We start from the raw sequence: 19,123 nt of genomic DNA, 5'->3' as shown, positions 1-19,123 counted from the left end.
AAGCTTCGATTTCTGTTGCTTCAGCTCTTCTTGATATTTTTTTTTTCTGCATGAGTTCCCTGTGTCGATCTGTGTTCTGCTAATTGGACAGAGCACAGGGCCCTTAAATGTCAAGTGTTTAGCAAGGAATGATAGTTAGCATATTTGAGGAAATTCTGTCAAGAAGTGGAGAAAATAAAGGAAACAGACTTCAGAACAACTTGAAATATTTACCTGTTTTCTAACAAATTTTTGCATTCATAATAAATTCTATGAGAGTGTCATTTTGACACAGTCTCTTTAATTTAAAGAGAGTTGTTGGACTGCAATTTTTACCTTACATTTGTGCCTTGAGTATTATTAGTTCAGAAATTACACAGAGAAGATGTAACAAAATGTTTCAAACCACTAAGCAGCATGGGGAGAATTGTTTGGAAAGATGTTGGATTCTTTAAAAAAGTACTTCAATTTAAAGGTTTAAGTAGTGAGCAGAAATGCTTTTTTAAAAAAAAGGGGAGAGGGAGTATGATCTCAGGTGTTGGAGTAGTAAGGAGAAGTTTTGGAAGGTGGGAACATCTGTTTAATCAGGAAAGGACAACTGCCATAAGGGGTTCTGCATTCATCTTTAGACTAAGTGTAGTCTGGAAAACAGTGCATAAAAGAGCTGTGCCTTAAACTGCCTTTAATTCTAAAAACTTAAAGCTTGGTAGATAAGTTGTGATGTTAATAATATGGATTTGATCATCTCTTCTAGCTATTTTCAAAAGACAGAAATTGTATTTCTTTAGATGTATTCTAAGTATAGTTTACACCTTAGGATAGTCGTCTTCAGTTGTAATTTATTTGTAGTTCTGATGTGTTTTGAGGCTCTGAACATGGTAAACTAGGCAGCTAAGTCCAAGAATCTATGTTCAGTTACAGCAAGTGATTGTATATATAGTGAGAATCTGTAGTAGATTTACTAATGTTTAAAATACCAGAGTAGATGATGACTGTTCCTTTCAAAAGGCAAATAATGGACTTTGTTCATGTTAAATTATTGTGTGCAACAATGTTTCTTTATCTGTTAAAGAACTAACAGCTCACAAGTTATGTGCAGTTCGTTGATAGCCAATAACAATTTTATTTATACCTGTAGTGAAAACATTCTGCAAAAAATCAGCTTGTCTTAGAACTACTAAGCTGCAAAGATGGAGATGTCAAAAATACAAGCTATGAGTTCTCCTAGATACTCGTCTTTCAGTAAGTGACTAATTTAAATCAGGGCAACATTGGCACTTAGTATAAAATCTCTTGGAACTTCCTGAAGCAATTTTAGTTTGATCAGTGGTATTTGTTCTTAATGAATGTACACTGTTCCATATGGAATATTTTTCTGTTCTCTTGTGGACCTTAAATTTCAAGCTGACTGGACTAACTCATCAAAAGTTTTAGACATCAGTTTTTTTCACTGCTATGCTTGGGCATTTTAAGCTCTGGCTTGGAGAGAAAGGCATCGTTTGAGGCATGCTTTTGTTTGTTTTAAAAAAATTTAAAAATCTGTGTTCAAAAGCAGTTTAATACTTACACGTGTAACATTTGTAGTCTGTCTTTGTACATTCCTAAGTAGAATGCTGAGATCCTGTGTATTTGTACCATACTAACTCAATAGGTTGAGTTAGTAGTTCCACAAGATCTTCCCAGAGTTATTAAAATAAAAGAGAATTATTTTTCTAATACCAAAACAGAGTTTTTGTTTTAACAGGGTTGTTAATAAAACGAACTCAGCAAGTGATAGTTTACAGAGAGTTCTAGTGGGAGAACTGTATACCAAAGCTCTTTTACTAGTTTGGGTCTTGAGGTTGACAGAATATGAATAACTGCATTCCAAAGCTCTGCCCATTCAAGAGTATTCTGAAATACTTATGAGATTGTAGCTTGTGATTGAGTCATTTATGATGGTGAGCATAGCTGTGCTTCTGTTTTGAGTCACTTAATTGGTTAATTTCCAAGGTAATGCAGGTGTTGGATAGTAGTTAAGTTATGCTAGGTCAGTCTTTTCTTACTGCCTCTTTCAAATGCTACTTTCTGTTCTGTTTTTCCTCTGTTTTTTTTGAGATCTGAAGTTTGATCAGAGGAAGAGAAAACTAGGCACAGAAGTCAATTCAATTATCTGATGTGTTTCAGTTTATTTGAAAGGGTGTATCAGACATGCAGTTAAAAAAAAAAAAACCCCAAACACACTAACCCCCCAAATAATAAATAGGGGCATGTGCTGTATGTAGGCTTAAACAGTCTTAATAGTAGATGAATACTCAGTTAATACAGTGACTTGGTTTTTACATATGCATTTTGCATATGTGGAATATATACTGTATATAACACTGATTTGTCATAATCATTTAGCTGGAAATCAAAAGAGATGCAGGAACACAGAAAACTTGTAACGCTGTCCGGTGGGGGACTTACATTATATAAAATTGAAATAAAATTTTGTCTGAAATTTCAAAATACTTATCTCGGAGTTAAATGTTAGGCTTTTAGTGAAAAGTGTTTTAGGAGTAAAGTAGTAGAGGACTTGTGGCTGATTTGTGTGAATGTGTATGTAAGAAGTGATCAGAATGCTAAGATTGAAGCCTACATGTTCAGCTGTCATTTCCTTTACTAGCCATGATTCATTCTTAAGGATGGATGTGTGATAATATACATCAAGTTTCATGGAAGAATGTTTAATCACTTCTAGTAGTAGTATACCTAGCTTACTCATTGCAGAGATTGTATGGTGCTGACTTAAAATTGGGGTTTAGAAGCATAGTGCCTTATTTGTTACAGGGTAGTAAAACTATTCTAAAAGTAGAATTGCTTTGGGGGGGACTTTTCTATAGATCTCCCTGATACAGAGTAAGCGAGTACCTTCCAAGCACTTTGTTGTTTTTAGTAGTCCTGAGAGATAGGTGATAGATGTCGAGAGGTTTAAATACCAAGGAACTTGGGATGCAGTGATTAAAGTAGGTAAAGGATGTGCTTTTCTGCTAACTTCAGAAACTCAAATTGTAGCTGCTTCTGGCTTTAGTTGCAGGCTCCAAATCAGAATATAATCAATTGTTTGTAAGAAATTCAGTGATTTGTTTATCTTTGGATAGTAGCCAGATATAGACTGACTGAAGTTTTTTTTTTTTGGGATGATATTTGAGAAGATCCGTTCTTCTTAATTCTTTTATTTTGTGGCTCAAACAAAGAATTTTTATCTAGAACAATGTCTCTAGGAAATGGCACTCCATTCCTTAATTTAGTTGATTTTCAGAAAAAATTCTTCTTTAAAAATGACACATGCATGCAACTACAGTTTGTAGATAACTTAGTGAACCTTTTTCTGCCATAGTAGTAGTTCAATGACTAGAGGCTGACGACTGGAAGCTGGTAGCGTTACGCCTATGTGAATGTATACACAGCTATTCCACGTTTGCATTACAGCAGCTTTGATGAATAAGAACATGTGAAGATTACTTCAGTTTAGGCAGTTCTTTTCCAAGGCAGAAGAACTTGATAGCACTGGACTTGTGTGATACTTCTGCTTTGAAAATGGAATAACATATTACTAATTATTCGTCATCAGTTCTATATTCTGTTTTGGTCACTTGAGTGATAATGGGCCATTATATATGCCTCTTTATTGCATGATGGTCTTAGTGTTTATGCACCAGAGATTCAGGCCTTTGGGTATTCAACATGTTACTCACAATGAAGTATGACTGAATTCCTGGGAAGCATTGGCTTTATGGCACGTAACTTCTGAGTATGTGTTGCAATGCAACGAGAAGGTAACTGAAACAGACTCCCAGCTGTTGTCTTTTTGAAAGAGAACAGGCTGCTGTCTCCAGGATATTTCATCCAGTTCACAGTCTGCTTCTGAGTTTCTCAGAGAGAATGGCTAGAAGCACACTGGAAAGGCAGGCTATTGATTTGAATAGCTCTGTTCCACCATGCAAAGACTGTTTACCTAAAATGTAAAGAATGTTTTCCTGGTTACATGTAACTTTTTCATAATGTCTCTGTTAAAAAGTGATCGTAACTTGTATTTTAGTATCTTAAGGAATGGGTGGTGTTAATTCAGTAATCTAAGGACTTCTTCTGTTTTTAAATCAGAAATTATGGAAAAATCGGGTGAAGAAGGAATGCCTGATCTTGCTCATGTTATTCGTATTTTAACTGCGGAGAATATCCCTAATTTACCACCAGGAGGTGGTTTAGCTGGCAAGTGAGTACGGTACTAGAATTTCTTGAACTGTTTAGTTCGCTGAAACAAATACTTCTAGTTAAATGTTTTAAAGCTTCTTCTATTGTAATAGCTATACTCAAAGAAAATGTTGGGGTTTTATATTTTAAGCTAGTTTACCTTTTGCACTACATAAACATTTGTGTCACTGTTCCCATTCCAGAATGGTAAGAGGAAACAGATTGATCATATTCTGGTACATAACATACTACTTTACTATTTCCATATGGCCATTTTAAAAAATAAAAAATATTTATTCTTGGCTTTTTACTGGTTTACATTTGTTAAGAACTATCAATAATGTAACCAGAATATCAAAATACCACTTCAGTTTTCCTGATGTCATGTTCCCTCCACCACCTAGTGTCCATTATAAGTTTAGGTCAATGCTTGTTTGCTCAGCAAACATTCTCATAAGCAACTTGTTTTTCTTTTAGTCTTAAACTGAATGTTGGATAAGCAAGAATATTGAACTAGAATATGCATTTTAAAACTTAATTGGAATAAATATTCAGAAATGACATTGGTTTTCTGAGGAGGCTAATGGTGATGTTCTAACAACCTATAACTTAAGGATTTTAACGAACAGAATTTAGGATTGCATAAACAATTGTTAATCTAGAATTCCGCAAGCAGTGGGACCTGTTATTACTCCTTGGCATAGGTCAGCTTCTGGACATTCAGAAGCCATGTTGCTTCTGGAATCTTTGTATTTTTTCAAAATATGAAGTCTTGTCCTCTGACCATTTGTGTATACATCTATTTTCATTGCGTGTACTTATTAATGAGCACTGTTTGCCATGATTATTTTTTTTCTAGCCTTGAAAGTACTTGTAAGTTGTGGGCCTCTTTCTCCACTTGTGTGCATTCCAGGCATTCAGAGAAGTTGTGGTGTGCCTATTCTTCTCAGTGCCTCCCAACTGCTGAATGAGTTGGTGTGTTTTGTTGTTTTGCTCATTAATAACTGCATCATGTACTACTTCATTATTCTGGAACCTTTGCATCCAAATTCTATTTTAATTTGTTGTGACCTAGGTTACATTTTTAATGGGCTTAGGTTCAGGATTTGCCTTTTGATGCCTCTCTCTCCATTTTGACTTTTAAAGTCCTGCATTACAGAAAACTGACTTCAGGAGGTGTACCTGCAGCTTCTTTTAAGAGGATATCATACGTATTGAGGAACTCTTTCTTGGCCTTCAAACTTAGGACAAAGACAGGCAGTGACATATTTAGTTAACTTTACTTACAGGATGGAGCTCCTGAATGGAAGCTTTGAAAAAGTATGACTACACAACTCAAAACCACATACCGTGTAGCTTAAAACTTTTGTTCTAATAGATCTTGAGATCCTTATCCTGTGATGTTACCAGGTCATGAAGAGTTCACACTTTGTCCTTCTGTTTGAACTTCCAAGACCTGGCTCAAACAGGTTGCAGGAAGAGCTTGTTTGTGGCTGACATCCTTGGTTTTAGCACTAGTTATAGTTGCTCCTGGTTTTTAGTACGTCTGAGCTGGAGAAACGCAATGCAATGTTACCTTGACTAGACTATGTTTGCAAACCTTAGGAACCTTTGAAGTAGCTCCACTTCTACTGGCATTGTATACTTCCTTCAAGCATCTCACTTGTGTAGAAGTCTGTACTGGCTCATTCTTTGAGACAGGAGATCTAAACGTGTCAACTCTGCTGTGGTCACTTAATGGTGGTGTTTTATCCTTACTCTTCAAAGGCTGGTTCCTGGCTTGACTTGGATCCCCCTGTAACTTCAAATGCTGCCAAAAGAATGGTCGCTTGTTGCTGAAGAAAACAAAAGTTTTGAGCCACCCTGTCACTTGGGCATTAGTACTTCCACTCAACATCTTGTTCCTGAATTTTCCCTTCAAAGGAAAGTACAAAGAAATATGCTGTTCAAAGAAAGAAAAGTGAATTGCAAAGATAGGAAAATTTCCAAAGGCTTGAGTTTTAAGTCTGATTCAAACCCTCTGCAATGGTTATCTGCTGCTTCCATGGCAGCCTTGCTTGGACTGTCTAGGAGTTTTCAGAGGTACCATTGCTCTCTGTGGCACAATTATGACCAAATGTCTGTACTATTCCATTACTAAACGTGGAACTAAATGGAGAGAACCCTTTCCTGTATCATCTGCATAAAGATTCAGTTTCTTTTCTCTAGGAAAATATTTCGTCAGTGCTGATGGATCCCATGCTAGCTCAGCCCTGCAACCCTTCCAGAATTCTTAAAGCATTGACTTTAACTGATGTGCCCTTGGAGAAGTTGTGTTCTTCAATGGACTTTTTCATATCAGACATAATTTTTGAAAGTGCCACTATCAATTTAATTCTGAACTTCTTTCCTGGAGCTCATTCAGACACAGCCCAAAATGGTGTGTGAAGAAGCACAAATTGCATATACACCAATGTCTTGAGGCTTTGAGTTGTCAGGTGTATTTGTTGTGCCTGCCCTCTGCTTGTCTTGGTGTGGTGTGTCTAGATAAATGCTGATGTCATCATCAACATATATGGCCTCTGAACACATGATAGCACGATGTCTTTTCAGTGTTGTAGGTTAGTGGTCATCCTGAGATTTGGTGCACTCTCCCTTGCATTCAGTGGCCTGCAAACCATCTCCCAGAGTTCTGAGTATTTTAGTAGGTACTGTTTCAAATGCTGGATCATGACTGCGAAAACATATTCTGATGCTGGACACTAGAGATTGAGATTACCTCATTTATTGCTTTGTCTCAGAAGTCGACATACTTGGAACATTCCATTCAAAAACCGAACTCTTCATTCAAAAGAATGTGCTTTTGCTTCCATGGTGTGAACATAAGAATCTCGTCATACTAGATGAGACCAAGCATCGTTCTAGCTCTGTGTCCTGTCCACAGGATAGCTGAAAGTAGATGCCTAGGGAAGAATATAAAACCAGGGAAATATGTAAAATACTTCGCCTATCATTATTATTTCGGTTTTCAGCTTCTTACAGCTGAGGTGCTTCCTGATCTTGAGATAGTTTATGTACTTAGTGACTTAGAATTTCTCTTCCATGAAGTTAAAAATGTTCAGAAGGAGCCTCATCAAACTTTCGGCATCCTCAGTATTCTGGGGCAGAAAGTTCTGTTGCATCAAGAGCCATCACTGTGTATTTTTGACACATTTGCAGCTGTCTTCATTTGATGCCCTTTGTTTGGAAGAGTTAACAGTCAGTGCTTATCTGCATTCTGTAAGACATCATTTTTATAGTTCTTGGCCACTTCCAGACTTGAGAGTCTCAGTTCATGTAGCAGTTCTTTTTTTGTTGAAGCTGTCAATAACTTTGATCATATTTATTATACTTGTCTGAACATTTCCCAGTTCTTACTGTGATTTGAAGATGTGGGGACATAACCTTTTTCCTCTCAGAAGTCTGTTTATACTTTGGGTTTTATTTTTTGAGAAGCTTTATGTGCTTATTTTGCCTGCCTGTGAAGGTGTGGCCTTATATGGCACTGCCAGAATAAAGTCTGGCTAGTGGCATTTGGGTTTTAATTTCTACAGTGTGAACAGACACTGGACAACACATCTCGGAGGTTGTATACTCTGGGCACCACACTTCAAAACTAGTAACCTGTGTATATGTAATAAAATGGGGAAAAACCCAACTGTCTTCAAGTTCCACATCCAGAAATAAGGCAAGAAAAACAGCAAATGAAGAATTTTGTTATAATAAGCAAAATATGGATTTAAATGTTACTCTTGGCAAAATCTGACTGTGCAGCTGGAAATTCTAAAGATGTAAAGGGGTAGACCATGGCATGGTAAGGTAAGAAAATGTTTTGCCTTGCTTAGTCTTTACAAATCCTGACTTACTGCTAAATCCCCAAACAACATATTGAAAGTGAGTAAAGACACTGAGAGTGGGCTTCATCTTTCTAAGAGGCAGGTTAAAGGCAAAACTTCTTAAACACTTTGAAATTATTACTGTGCTCAAACTTTTTAAGTTCTCAATGTTTTGAAATCCTTTGTTGTGCTTAATTTTTTAAAACTTCTCTTTTTAGGCGTAATATTATTGAAGCTGTGTATAGTAGGCTGAATCCACACAGAGAAAATGAGGGGGTAAGTTCCTATTTTGATTGCTACACCTCTTTGTTAATGAGAACATCAAAGTAGTGTCATACATTAAGCAAAAGTGTACATCACTGCCAATAAAGTATTATAAACACAAAATACATATTGTAGCATAACGTTCACTTTGACCTTGTTTTGGATGGATCTGATATAGAACTTCATCCTCAAAAAGACATCAAACTGACACCCAATTCTGAAAGACTTTTTAAACATTTAATTGACTACTGCTTTTTCATTCAAACCTGTGAGGCAACAATGCAGGGTTTTTCTAAATTATAGTTTATTATTATCAAAAATTACAGTCAGTGTATTCATTACTTAACTAGGCATTATGTCTACTGTCCAGAAATCTAGTCGAAGAGGGGGCAAACACACTTCCTATTGTCTTCTGTAAGTGTGGAAGACCTTGGTACACTGAATATAAAAGACAACGAGACTAATATTGACTACTTTTTTAGAGTTTACACCATCTTTCAATATCCCATGTGCAGGGGTCTAAGGAAAGTGTAAAGTGATTTTAGTTTACTTCAGTTCTGATTTCTAAAATGGCTTACATTCCTCTGTCCAGTTCCTACTAAATTGAATTTTAAATAGTATGAAATACGGTTTACTGTAACTTTAAACCTGATTATTAGGCGGTTCTTAATATTAATATAAAGAGTAATAACTGGTGTTCATATTAGTTGTGGTTAAATTTGTTTAAAAAAATGTTTGGAAAACTGAAGAACTGATAAAAAACATCACTGCTTGTACATATGTTGTCATTTCCTGTACGGTTTATGTGAACTAATCTGTGAAGGTACCATTCATCTTCTAGTAAATCCTTCATCATATTTTTTTCTCTTCTGAGATGACCGCAAGGTCCTCAGTCAGGTAGTCATTACAATGAATGGTGTTGGGGACATGTCAACTTTTATTTTAAGTACTTTGAAATGATCAATTGTGTGCCTTGAGATTGTGAATATGCAGGCTCACCACAATTATTATTGTGTTTTTCCCACTGTCATCTTCTCTTGGCTACCTATATTTGGTTTTTTCTCTGAAGTTAGTAAGCTTGTGTAGGTGGAAGGGGCCACTATTCTGTTAGAGTACAAATAGAGAAGAAATCTCTAACTTTTATTTTTTAGGATTTGTTCTTTTTTTTTTTTTTTTAGTTTGAAAGTGATAGACCATACATTTTTTCATTTACCTTTCAACAAATTATGCAACAATACCCCAAAACAAGCTAGACAAAATTTTCCTCTTTTCAGCTTCTTTAGTCCTTCAGGAAACTCTGCACCTCTATCAGCCTGCTACTACTTTTCATATTTAGCCATAATTTTGTTCCTGCTTTTGGGGTAAAGTTACTGGTGAAAGCTGTTTATTTGAAAATTATGTCATAGGTTTTATAAGTTGGTTGGGTTTTTTAAGAAGAAAGTTTGTCTCATGATAACTTTCTAGAAATATCATACGCTATAGTTGCATTTATGATGAATCTTTTCTAAGTCCAAATTTACTTTTCAGTAGCCATGCAAACTTGCTGAAAGTCCTAACATATACTACAGCATCCTTTTGTGTATTGGCTAGTTCCAGGAAATATTTGTACATCATCTATTATAATTTAATAAAATGAGGTAACTGAACTAAATATGCAAATTACTCATAAAAGAATATAGCTTTAACCCTTATTACCATTAATAGCTTTGACCTTTATTGCAATTGGAATCCCTGGATAGTTGTTTTGCATCCTTCTAATTTGGCTTCTTTGATATGAAATGTGAACAGTATAAACTTTGCCTTCAGTTGGTATTTAGTGCAAATCTCGATAGTGATTTGGATTATGTGTTTTAAATATGCTGGATTAAATTTTAGTTTGATCTTTTGGTAAGATGTCATTTGCCAGTCAGTACCTTTTCTTCTTTCCATCCTAAGTGATTCTGACCCAGAGCAGTTTGGGAGGAGGATGCGCCACTGGGTGAAGGATGCAATTCCTGTTTGCGCTTTACCAGCAAGTAGGAATTGTTATCTTACTATACTTGGAAGTGGATGAATTTAGTGGCCTCATCTCTGAGGTGATGAAAACATGACTTCCTTGCTAGTCTTACTCAGTTCCAGGTATATATGTGGTGATCTCTCAGTCTGTTGAACTGAATACTCTAGTGCAGGGCAGGGGGGTAAAAGGGAAGGAAGCTGTTCAGTTACTCAACATCAGACTCTCCACAATGTCTACACACTGTGATAATGTTGCTACACATCTCACATTTAAACAGGAAGCAAAGGTAGGAAGGAAACATACAGTACCTCCCAGTGATGACATTTCCAAGTGAGACCGAAATCTAACTAATAATGCCCCTGTTATAAACTAGTATGAAGCAAGAGCGGATCTTCATACTAAAAATTACGAGCTGCAGACACAAATGCTGAGTCTGCAGAGCACGAAGGTGCACTGTCTTGCACTTGAGAATCTTTCCCTGTGTGTAGTTAACAGTGTACTCGTGTCTGTTAGAGTGTGGGCGTAGCGCAGAATACTGCTGTTACTAACTGGAAAGTGCCTGTGGCAGTCATCTTCATCTGATGATTTTATGTAACGCTAGAACCACTTTTTTTACCTTGACAAAATAATAATGTAATTAATTGCTAAAATATTAATGTACATGAGTAAAAATATTTAAAAAAAAAAAAACCAAAAAACCACAAAAACAAATCCCACAAAAACAATAACCCAAACCAACCAAGTTAACTTCTGCAATTGAGAATGACATCCTTCTAAAGACTATACTTTTTAGCGTTGAACAATTTAAACTAGTTACCCTGAGTTACTGTGAACTGCAGATAAGTTCTCAGAAAGTATACAAAATCAAACCCAAGGTGGTATCTTTTTCTAGATTAGCTTTGTTTTTACTCAGCATTGTAAAGATTTCAGTTAGTGTTGTGCTTAGAATTTTTGTCATCCAAGCTAGTGATTGTCGAGTAACTTCGTCCAATTCTTCGCATTTGCATTTTCTGAGCATCTTTAACATACAGGCTAAATAAGGAGATGTTGTGTAGAGTGAGAGGCTGAGGAGTGAAAGAATCCTTACTACAGCAGTATTCAGAGATCACTAGTGTGGCTTCAGGGTATAAGCAGTCATAAGTTGTTGTGTGTTTTGGTTTTGGTTTTTTTTTTTTCTTTTTGGCATCTCAGTAGAGTACAAGTATTTTGTACATCCAGGGCTGGAGAGAGCCCTGCATTGGGCTCACAAAGAGCAACTTTGCCAGTGTTTCAGTAGAGGGACTTCTGCTATAAATGTGGTGGCTTGTGCCTTTACACGTGCGAGTGAAATCATAGAAATTTGTTATGTATTGGGGCTTGGTGCTTTCAGATCTTTAAAGGGAATTTAAAAGAATTTCTTCATAGCTAAATAATTGTTACCACTGTAATGTTACAATACCACTGAGTTGGTGTTCTAGTTAACATGTTGAAGTATTAGTCTTTCTCTAATGGCTCTACTTCGACCATTTTTGTTTTTACATGTTCCTAAGACTAGGAGGCTACTGTCCAGTTAGGCTACTGGGGTGTATATGTATCCTTAAACACAAGGAAGAGTTAAAATTACAGTGGCTCTGTCAATAGTTTCAGTGGCGTTGTTTAAAGCCACGTTTGAGTATCTTGTTTGAAACCAGTCATGTTTCTCTCTTGCTTTTACTAATACTATACTCTGGCACTTTGCTAAATCAAATTATATGTCATTAAGGGCTGCTACAGATAATTTTAAAAATGTAAATGGACAAAATTCTTACACCCTTAAACATTGTAAATCCTGTCTCTAATACATAAGAGTCCCTTTTATATACATAATTTAACAGAGCAGAACTTGTGTAAAAATTGTCAATGCTCATGTTAAATATAGCTAGCAAAAATTTATTCTTTTTTTAATGGTCAGTAGCACTTAGTTGAATTAGAACATGAAGGAAGACAAATGCTAACTTGCACAATAATCTTAGTTTTCAGGGATCTGTTTTAGCCACACATCATTAGAGAGAAATCTGTGTTATAGTGTGTGTATATAGTGTATAGTATATAAAAGAGGCAGTTTCTGTCCTACTGTTTGTGGGGTTTCTTGTCTGCTAGCACTGAGGGAGACGAGGGAAGCACAAAATAGCCCGCCATCAAACGGTGCAAAGCAGGATGTGAGTTTGAATAGCAAACACTAACAGCACTGTTAGCTTTGACTCCTACTAGCATTTGAATTGTTCAGGAGTCTCAGAGCTGCTATCATATTGCTTATTGCTCTTACTCTTCATTGTTGCATGGGAACAAAAGTATTCACTTCAATTTGCCAAAAGAATTTTTAAAGATCTGAATATAGTGAAATGTGGAGATTCAGGGTTGTATGTTTGCTAATGTCAACCTCAGAGCAAAAATGATGGGCTGAAGGAACTATGGAATTTAGATGTTCTCGGAACTTTAAAAGCTGGAATTCTTCAGTTATGTTGCCTTGTTTAGTATTAGCTAGATAAATACATAAATAGTACTTTTTTTGTCAAAACCTAAGAAATAGGATACATCTGTAGCCTCATCTTGATGCCCTGAGTTTTCACTGACTTTGTGCTCATGAGGCACTAAAACAGTCCCATTTCATACATTAAAACTACCTCCTTTAACTTGCTTCTCCTCATGGAATCTTGAAGAGCTGTCTGAATATGAAAACGCTAGTACATGGGAGTCAAAATATCTCAAACTAAGACTAGCAAACCACAGTGGAAGTATGTCTATTTATGCAACAAATTAAGCTTAGAGGGATAGCATTATATGCAGTAACATACATTTTTGTGGTAAAATTGTCCCTTTTTTAACTTAGATTCTGCTAATCAGTCTTGGGGCTTCTATTCCAGGAACATTACAGCATCCAAAATCCTACTGAACCCAAGATATTGTCTTAATGCTGCTATTAAGCTTGTAAGTGAGTGACTGCAATACTTGTAGTTTATGAAGCTTTTGGACTAGATGACAATGAAATGAGGTCAGCATGAGAAAAAGGCAGTCTGGATTTTGCCTCTAATGTATTGCAAAATCTGCCCGCTTCCAGAGATACAGTTCCATTTGTCTAGCTTGATAACTTGCTAGATATTAATAATTTAAAATGTGCTATTCCCTTAAAGCAACAGTACTGCTTTAACACCTGAGAGTTAAAATATCTAGTATCAATCTCAGCACTGTAATAGGTGCTCAAGTCTATTGCAAAAAAAAAAAAAACCAACCAAACGAAAAAACAGCAACAAAAACTTTTTTCAGCTGAAAGCTTGTAGCCAAATAGGTGGTTTGCAGAGGAGACCTCCATTCCTTAGTCAGTGCTTATTACTCAGGTTTTGTGCTGTAGGTTGATAGATTTTACTTTGAATAGCTGTTCTACCTGTTAATTTTTCTAGCCAATACGCGCATCTGCCAAAAATAATTGTTCAAACACCACCACTTCTGGTCCTGATAGGTAGCTGCGTGATTCTTTCATAGCAGGATCATGCATGCAAAAATTAGTCTTTAATGTAGAGGGATTGTTTTATAAGACACTTTGAGCATTTATTTTGATGTGATGCTTCAACGAAACTGCTAGCAGTAGAGTTATCTATTCTCCTTAGTAAGTTTTTCACAGGACTGTGTTGCTATTGGCTGTGCAGAAATTCACAATTAAAAATATTGACCTGATGGCTAAAGAAGCTTAAATTTTCAAATTTTTCACTGACAACTGACGGCAGTTGTGGGGAATATCAGCTATATTCATTGAAAGACAATTTGAACCAAGATGGAATTAATTGGGATGAGGTACCATGTTGACACTGTCTGGCTCAAAATAAATTGAAATTATTAAAAACACTGTTGTAATAGGTATCATTTCTTAAATTATTATGTTGTATAAAGTGGACAAACATGGATGATACTGTTCTAAGATGTATGTTGCTCATAAGGTGTTTTAGATTCAAATAGAGCAAAGCTGATGTTTTCTCAGTCAGAAAAATTGTGTGGGTTTTGTTTTTTTTTTTTAAATGTCGTTAGAAAATATCCTAGTTTAACTACTGATTTTTTTGGGGTCTTGAATCTTAAAAAAAAAGGACCCTGGCGAAGCCGAGGAAAGTGGAACACAGGGAAAATTGGTGGAAGCACTCAGGCAAATGAGAATTAATCATAGGGGGAACTACCGCCACCTTCTGGAAGAGATGCTGACTAGTTACAGGCTAGCTAAGATGCAGGGAGAAGAGTGCACTGCTGAATCAGCTGCAGCATCTACTTCAGATACTCGTGCTGGACCCAGTGACCCGGTACCAGACACCCACACAGAATCTGGGAATCACCTTGCTGAAATACAGAGCTCAAATGAAGATTCAGGGATGAATGAGATGAGTGATAAACAGACATAATGTTTTATATAGCGGATTTAACACTTCGCTTCACTTGGCATATTTTCCTTTGTTTATATCTCAACATTTGTCACATCTATCCTGGAAGTCTGTTTGTTTTTAGTTTAGTTATTTGTACAGACTGTTTATACAAAGCTCTTTTTTCCTTAGAAGTTCAACTACTATGGCATATTATAGTAATTGCATCTTATGTTGTGCAGCAAGCAGTTAACCTCCCATTTGAGATTTTGATTTTTTAAATCCAACAATAGGAATCTAACATGCTAATGCGGAAATAAACTTTAAAACTTTTTCTTTTAAGTACATTCTTAAATAATAATTTTGATGGTATATGTTTGCTAATTGTAAAGTAATTCACATCTTTATTGTATCTTTTGTGCAAATTAATTGAATTACACAAATTCTTCAGTCTTTTTTTCCCCAGCATCATATACTGCATGTTTGTATTTGAATTGTGTATGGTTTATATTACAACTAAATTAGGAAAAACTATTACGTTTTAGGTTGTCACTTATTCTTCATGAAATGTGTTTTGATTTTTTCCAATTTAGATTGTATCCACTGTTCATCATAAATATCTATTTTCTAGATGACTGTATTATTACTTCCCAGGTTGTAGCATAACATATACCCAGAAATGAAAATGTACTTAGATTTAGTATCTAGTGTCAAGTTCTAAGAATTTGTGTTTAAGTGAAAATAAAGAATATGCTGTGGAATAATATCTGTATGCATATTGACTCTTTTAAGCAAGTAATAAACTTCCTTTGAAATGCTATCATTCTGACATGACTTGAAACTTTTCATAGCTTCTGATACTAACTCATGATGTTCATTAGTCTCTACAAATATTTGAGTAATTTGGGGTTTGGCACATTCATCATCATCCTCTATTTGGGCAACATTTCTCAGGTTCAAGTTAAACATCAGCCATATAAGTGAATAAATCGGCTATTCTACCTAAGTTTACCTTCTGCCAAATCTTTTCCGTGTCTTTTGGTGTACGACACATGTATGTACATGCACTTGGGTAGATCAGTGATAATACTGGGAATTTACAGTGGTGGTAACTAATCTGCTAATAAATTAAATCTGGAATTCTTATGTCAGTGGTCAGCTCATAATATAACACTTGCACAAAAATATCCTTGTTCAAAATAGGTACAAATTTCACTGCCTTAATGAAAAAGAGCCTGCGGGAATTTCTTGTGGACCAGGAATACCTGAAGAGCTGAGTTCCTTAGTATTTTATAGATTTTTTTTTTTTGTAGTCCATAGATGTCGTATCTATTGATAGCTATGATTTAGTACAATTTTAGATAATGTTTAATTTCAAGTCTTTATGCTTATAGCTTTACTGGGTTCATGTTTTATAAAAGCGAATTCCCTCATGAAGTTGAGGAAGAGAGAGAGAGAGAGTGTGTGTGTGTGTGTGTAAGTGGACAGGTATGGAAAAAAAGGAAAATTATGTCTGTCTTACGCTAGTATTCTATTTAATTATGCCACTTAAATCCAAAGTGCAACAAAATGTTTTCATTTGTATTGGTGAGTAGTAATATTTCTCCTCTTCTTTTCCTGTAGGGTGCTGGAGATCTAGAAGATCCGTGGTAGCCTTACAAATCTACTAAAATGCTTTTGATTCTGAAAGGGGGAAAAAAACCTTTTAAATCTGTTTTCTTCAATACAAGGGAAAAATTCTGGTGGATTTCCAACATTTTGTGAAATGGGCAGAAAGATATTAGAATTTTCCATCATTTGTTCATTTTTGTGTTTTCTGATATTGCCACTCTTAGCATTGCCTGTACTACAGTATTTTTACCAGCCTCAGGCATACTGATTACATCTATAACAAACTTTGGCCCTAAGAAGGAAGGAAGGAAGGATTCTCTCAGCAGATCAGTATATGCACCTGAGGTGCATGGGATTGTAGATGTACTCTGAAGATACACTATGGCTAAATGAAATGTGCAACACACAAGCGTGAGAGAGTACAAATAATTGTTTGAGACGTTACTTATTTCACTTTACCGAGTTGGAAGGCTTTGCAGCTCTGTGGCTTGGAAGTAATTTCAATTGGGCAATACGCTATCAGATGTGTATTTTTTTTTTTTTAATTTTCCAGTTTTACCTGTATTACCAGACCGTTAGGTTTCCCTGCGGTGTCCAAATTGTGATATGTTGCCTACTGCTTGCTTGAAGATAAGTGTATTTGGCAATAATATATGAAGATTCTAGGCATCTAAAAACAGTGAGAATTTTACGCATGTGTACAACACACCCTTAAACTCTTGCTAGAGAAAATCTTTTAAAACCAAACTGATGAATTTATAGTTAGTAGTGACTTGCTTTGACATCTCTCACAGCTGCAGGTTTTTTAAAAATGCTGAAAATTTGCCTTTATTATAATGTAAATTGTGATTTTTTTTTTTGTTCTATATGTGGTTTTCTATAGTTTTTTGATTTTTTTTTTCCAGCTTAAGATACAGACAGAAGTCTTGTGTAATATGGGTATAATTTTTAATTGTTTGCATTATTTTCAAAGTTCAAATTATCACTTTGAGATTACTATAAATACACTTAAAATTATCTATTTTAAATTAAGAAAATATTAGAGATATTTTCATGGGTTCAATGACCTTTCATTTTATAAGCAATGGGCATGGTACAGAGTGGCTGTCATGTAAGGTACTTGAAGATTCTTAGTTTAATTCTATTTTTGCAATAACCTTGACTTTTTTTCTGACTTCTTTGAGTTGTGCATGTAATGAGTCCAGTAAATGCTGAAAATGGGGAAGAGTAAAGTATTTATCTAAAAAGCTATTGGGGAGGGGAAACAATGAATGTATCCATCTGTACATGATTTACATGCTGTGGATGCCTTGTAAACATTTTCCTATTTGTTTAAACTGTGTTTCAGCGAGGATGTAATTGCCCTTGTGTGTAGTTTTAAGCTAATGACAGTCATCAACTGGTTTTGTGTGAAATGGAATTCATGGTAGTTTTCTGTAACTTTATCCCCATGGTGAGTCTGTAAAAACCACACGCTCTTTCATACTGGTGCCGAAGGCCAGCTTTCCCAATCATTTTGAGTCACTGTGTATCTGATTTTTTTTTCTTGGTCTAGAGAGGATTATTGCCACAGTATATTTTATTTATTCATTAGATTTTAGCCTTGTAAGTTAAAGTGTTCTAAATGATGATGTTAACAGGTATTTGTCCCTTTACTGGTTTTTTTGGGGTTGTTAAAAGATAGGGAATGAAGAATGCAAAATGGTTTATTGTTCAGACTGTCCGCTCTGGTCCAACCCTGTACTGATAGTACCTTCCCAGTATGATATTGTGATGTTTCATACAATACAGTGAACATAACCAACTTGTTATCTTCAATAAAGGATTGCTAAAACAGTGTGATATGCTTTATATTTTCTTGAGAAGGATTTATCAAGAACATGCAAGTGTTCTATATAAAAAGATAACTAAATAGGATTTATGAGGTGTCTCTTGGTGATGGATTTGTGTTTGTTCTATAGCGAATGTGGCTCTTTGTCACAATAAGCCAGAAGTCTCAAAGTGGGCTTCTCTGTGGCACATAGAAAAGTAAAAACAACATTTAGAGCTCCTAGGGCAAATCCATCCCAACTTCAGCTGGAATGAGTCTTATTCCAGCTACGGGTGAGCATTCATTTAAAGTCTAAAAATTCAGATTAAATTTGACTTTTTTAGTCAACTCATTTCTTGAAATTTCTTAAAGATCTGAGGTTAAACCTATAAAGTTTTACTTTTGTATCGTGTTTTGGATAGAAATTTCTCTAACATTAATGCTCGCATGGTAAAACTTGTACTGATTTTTTTTTTTTAACTTACTAATGAAGTTGTTTAGTTGGGTGAGAGTGAAATCCTCCATGTTATTGATACTGCATGGTAATAACCTGTCTGAATACTTAGTGTTACTGTGGAATGGGTGTATTTATGAACAACCTATGAGTCGGTAAGTCTCTAAGTTCTTTGAGCTTTTTTGTTGGATCTGCTTGTACAGCATAACCCCTGCAAGTGCTTTCCTCATGAACTGCAATTTTAATATCTTGTTCCACTGGTATGAGTTCTTGTACTCCATAGGCTCCAGTCCAATGAACACTTACGTGTAGTTTTTTTACATCATGTGGATAGTCTCTCTGAAATAAAAGGGTTTATGCTTTTATTGTATAGAAGTGAAGCATGCACATAAGTTTTTCAAAGAGAAGACCATAGCTTGCGCAGCTACAACAAAATGTAAATCAAGACCTCTTTTTTTCCTCTAAATTAGCACTACTTTTCATTCATGTATCCACTAGTTCCAAATTCTAATCATGTTTTTAGTTTAATCAAAATACTGTTCAGATTTCAGCAGTCTGGAAAAACCCTATGCTTTTTGACTT

The 19,123-nt window shown here is 35.5% G+C and overlaps 1 protein-coding gene across 27 annotated transcripts in view; it reads left to right on the top strand.

Moving 5' to 3' along the window:
• The window catches only part of PPM1B (protein phosphatase, Mg2+/Mn2+ dependent 1B), a 62,027-nt gene extending 43,911 nt beyond the window's left edge, over positions 1-18,116 (top strand). For 10 of the 27 annotated variants that reach the window (XM_075146900.1, XM_075146919.1, XM_075146899.1 and 7 more), the window contains 3 exons: positions 4,105-4,216; positions 8,267-8,324; positions 14,403-15,486. In XM_075146900.1, the coding sequence (XP_075003001.1) occupies positions 4,105-4,216; positions 8,267-8,324; positions 14,403-14,708 (476 nt within the window). In that variant the 3' untranslated portion in view covers positions 14,709-15,486. The other 17 variants (XM_075146910.1, XM_075146909.1, XM_075146906.1 and 14 more) reach the window with 15 other exon arrangements.
• Positions 18,117-19,123: the final 1,007 nt, after the last annotated feature.

This window comes from Calonectris borealis, chromosome 3 (genome assembly GCF_964195595.1).
Source record: "Calonectris borealis chromosome 3, bCalBor7.hap1.2, whole genome shotgun sequence".
Taxonomy (NCBI): Eukaryota; Metazoa; Chordata; class Aves; order Procellariiformes; family Procellariidae; genus Calonectris; species Calonectris borealis.
The sequence above is the reverse complement of the archived record's forward strand: the minus strand, read 5'-3'. Positions and strand labels throughout refer to the sequence as shown.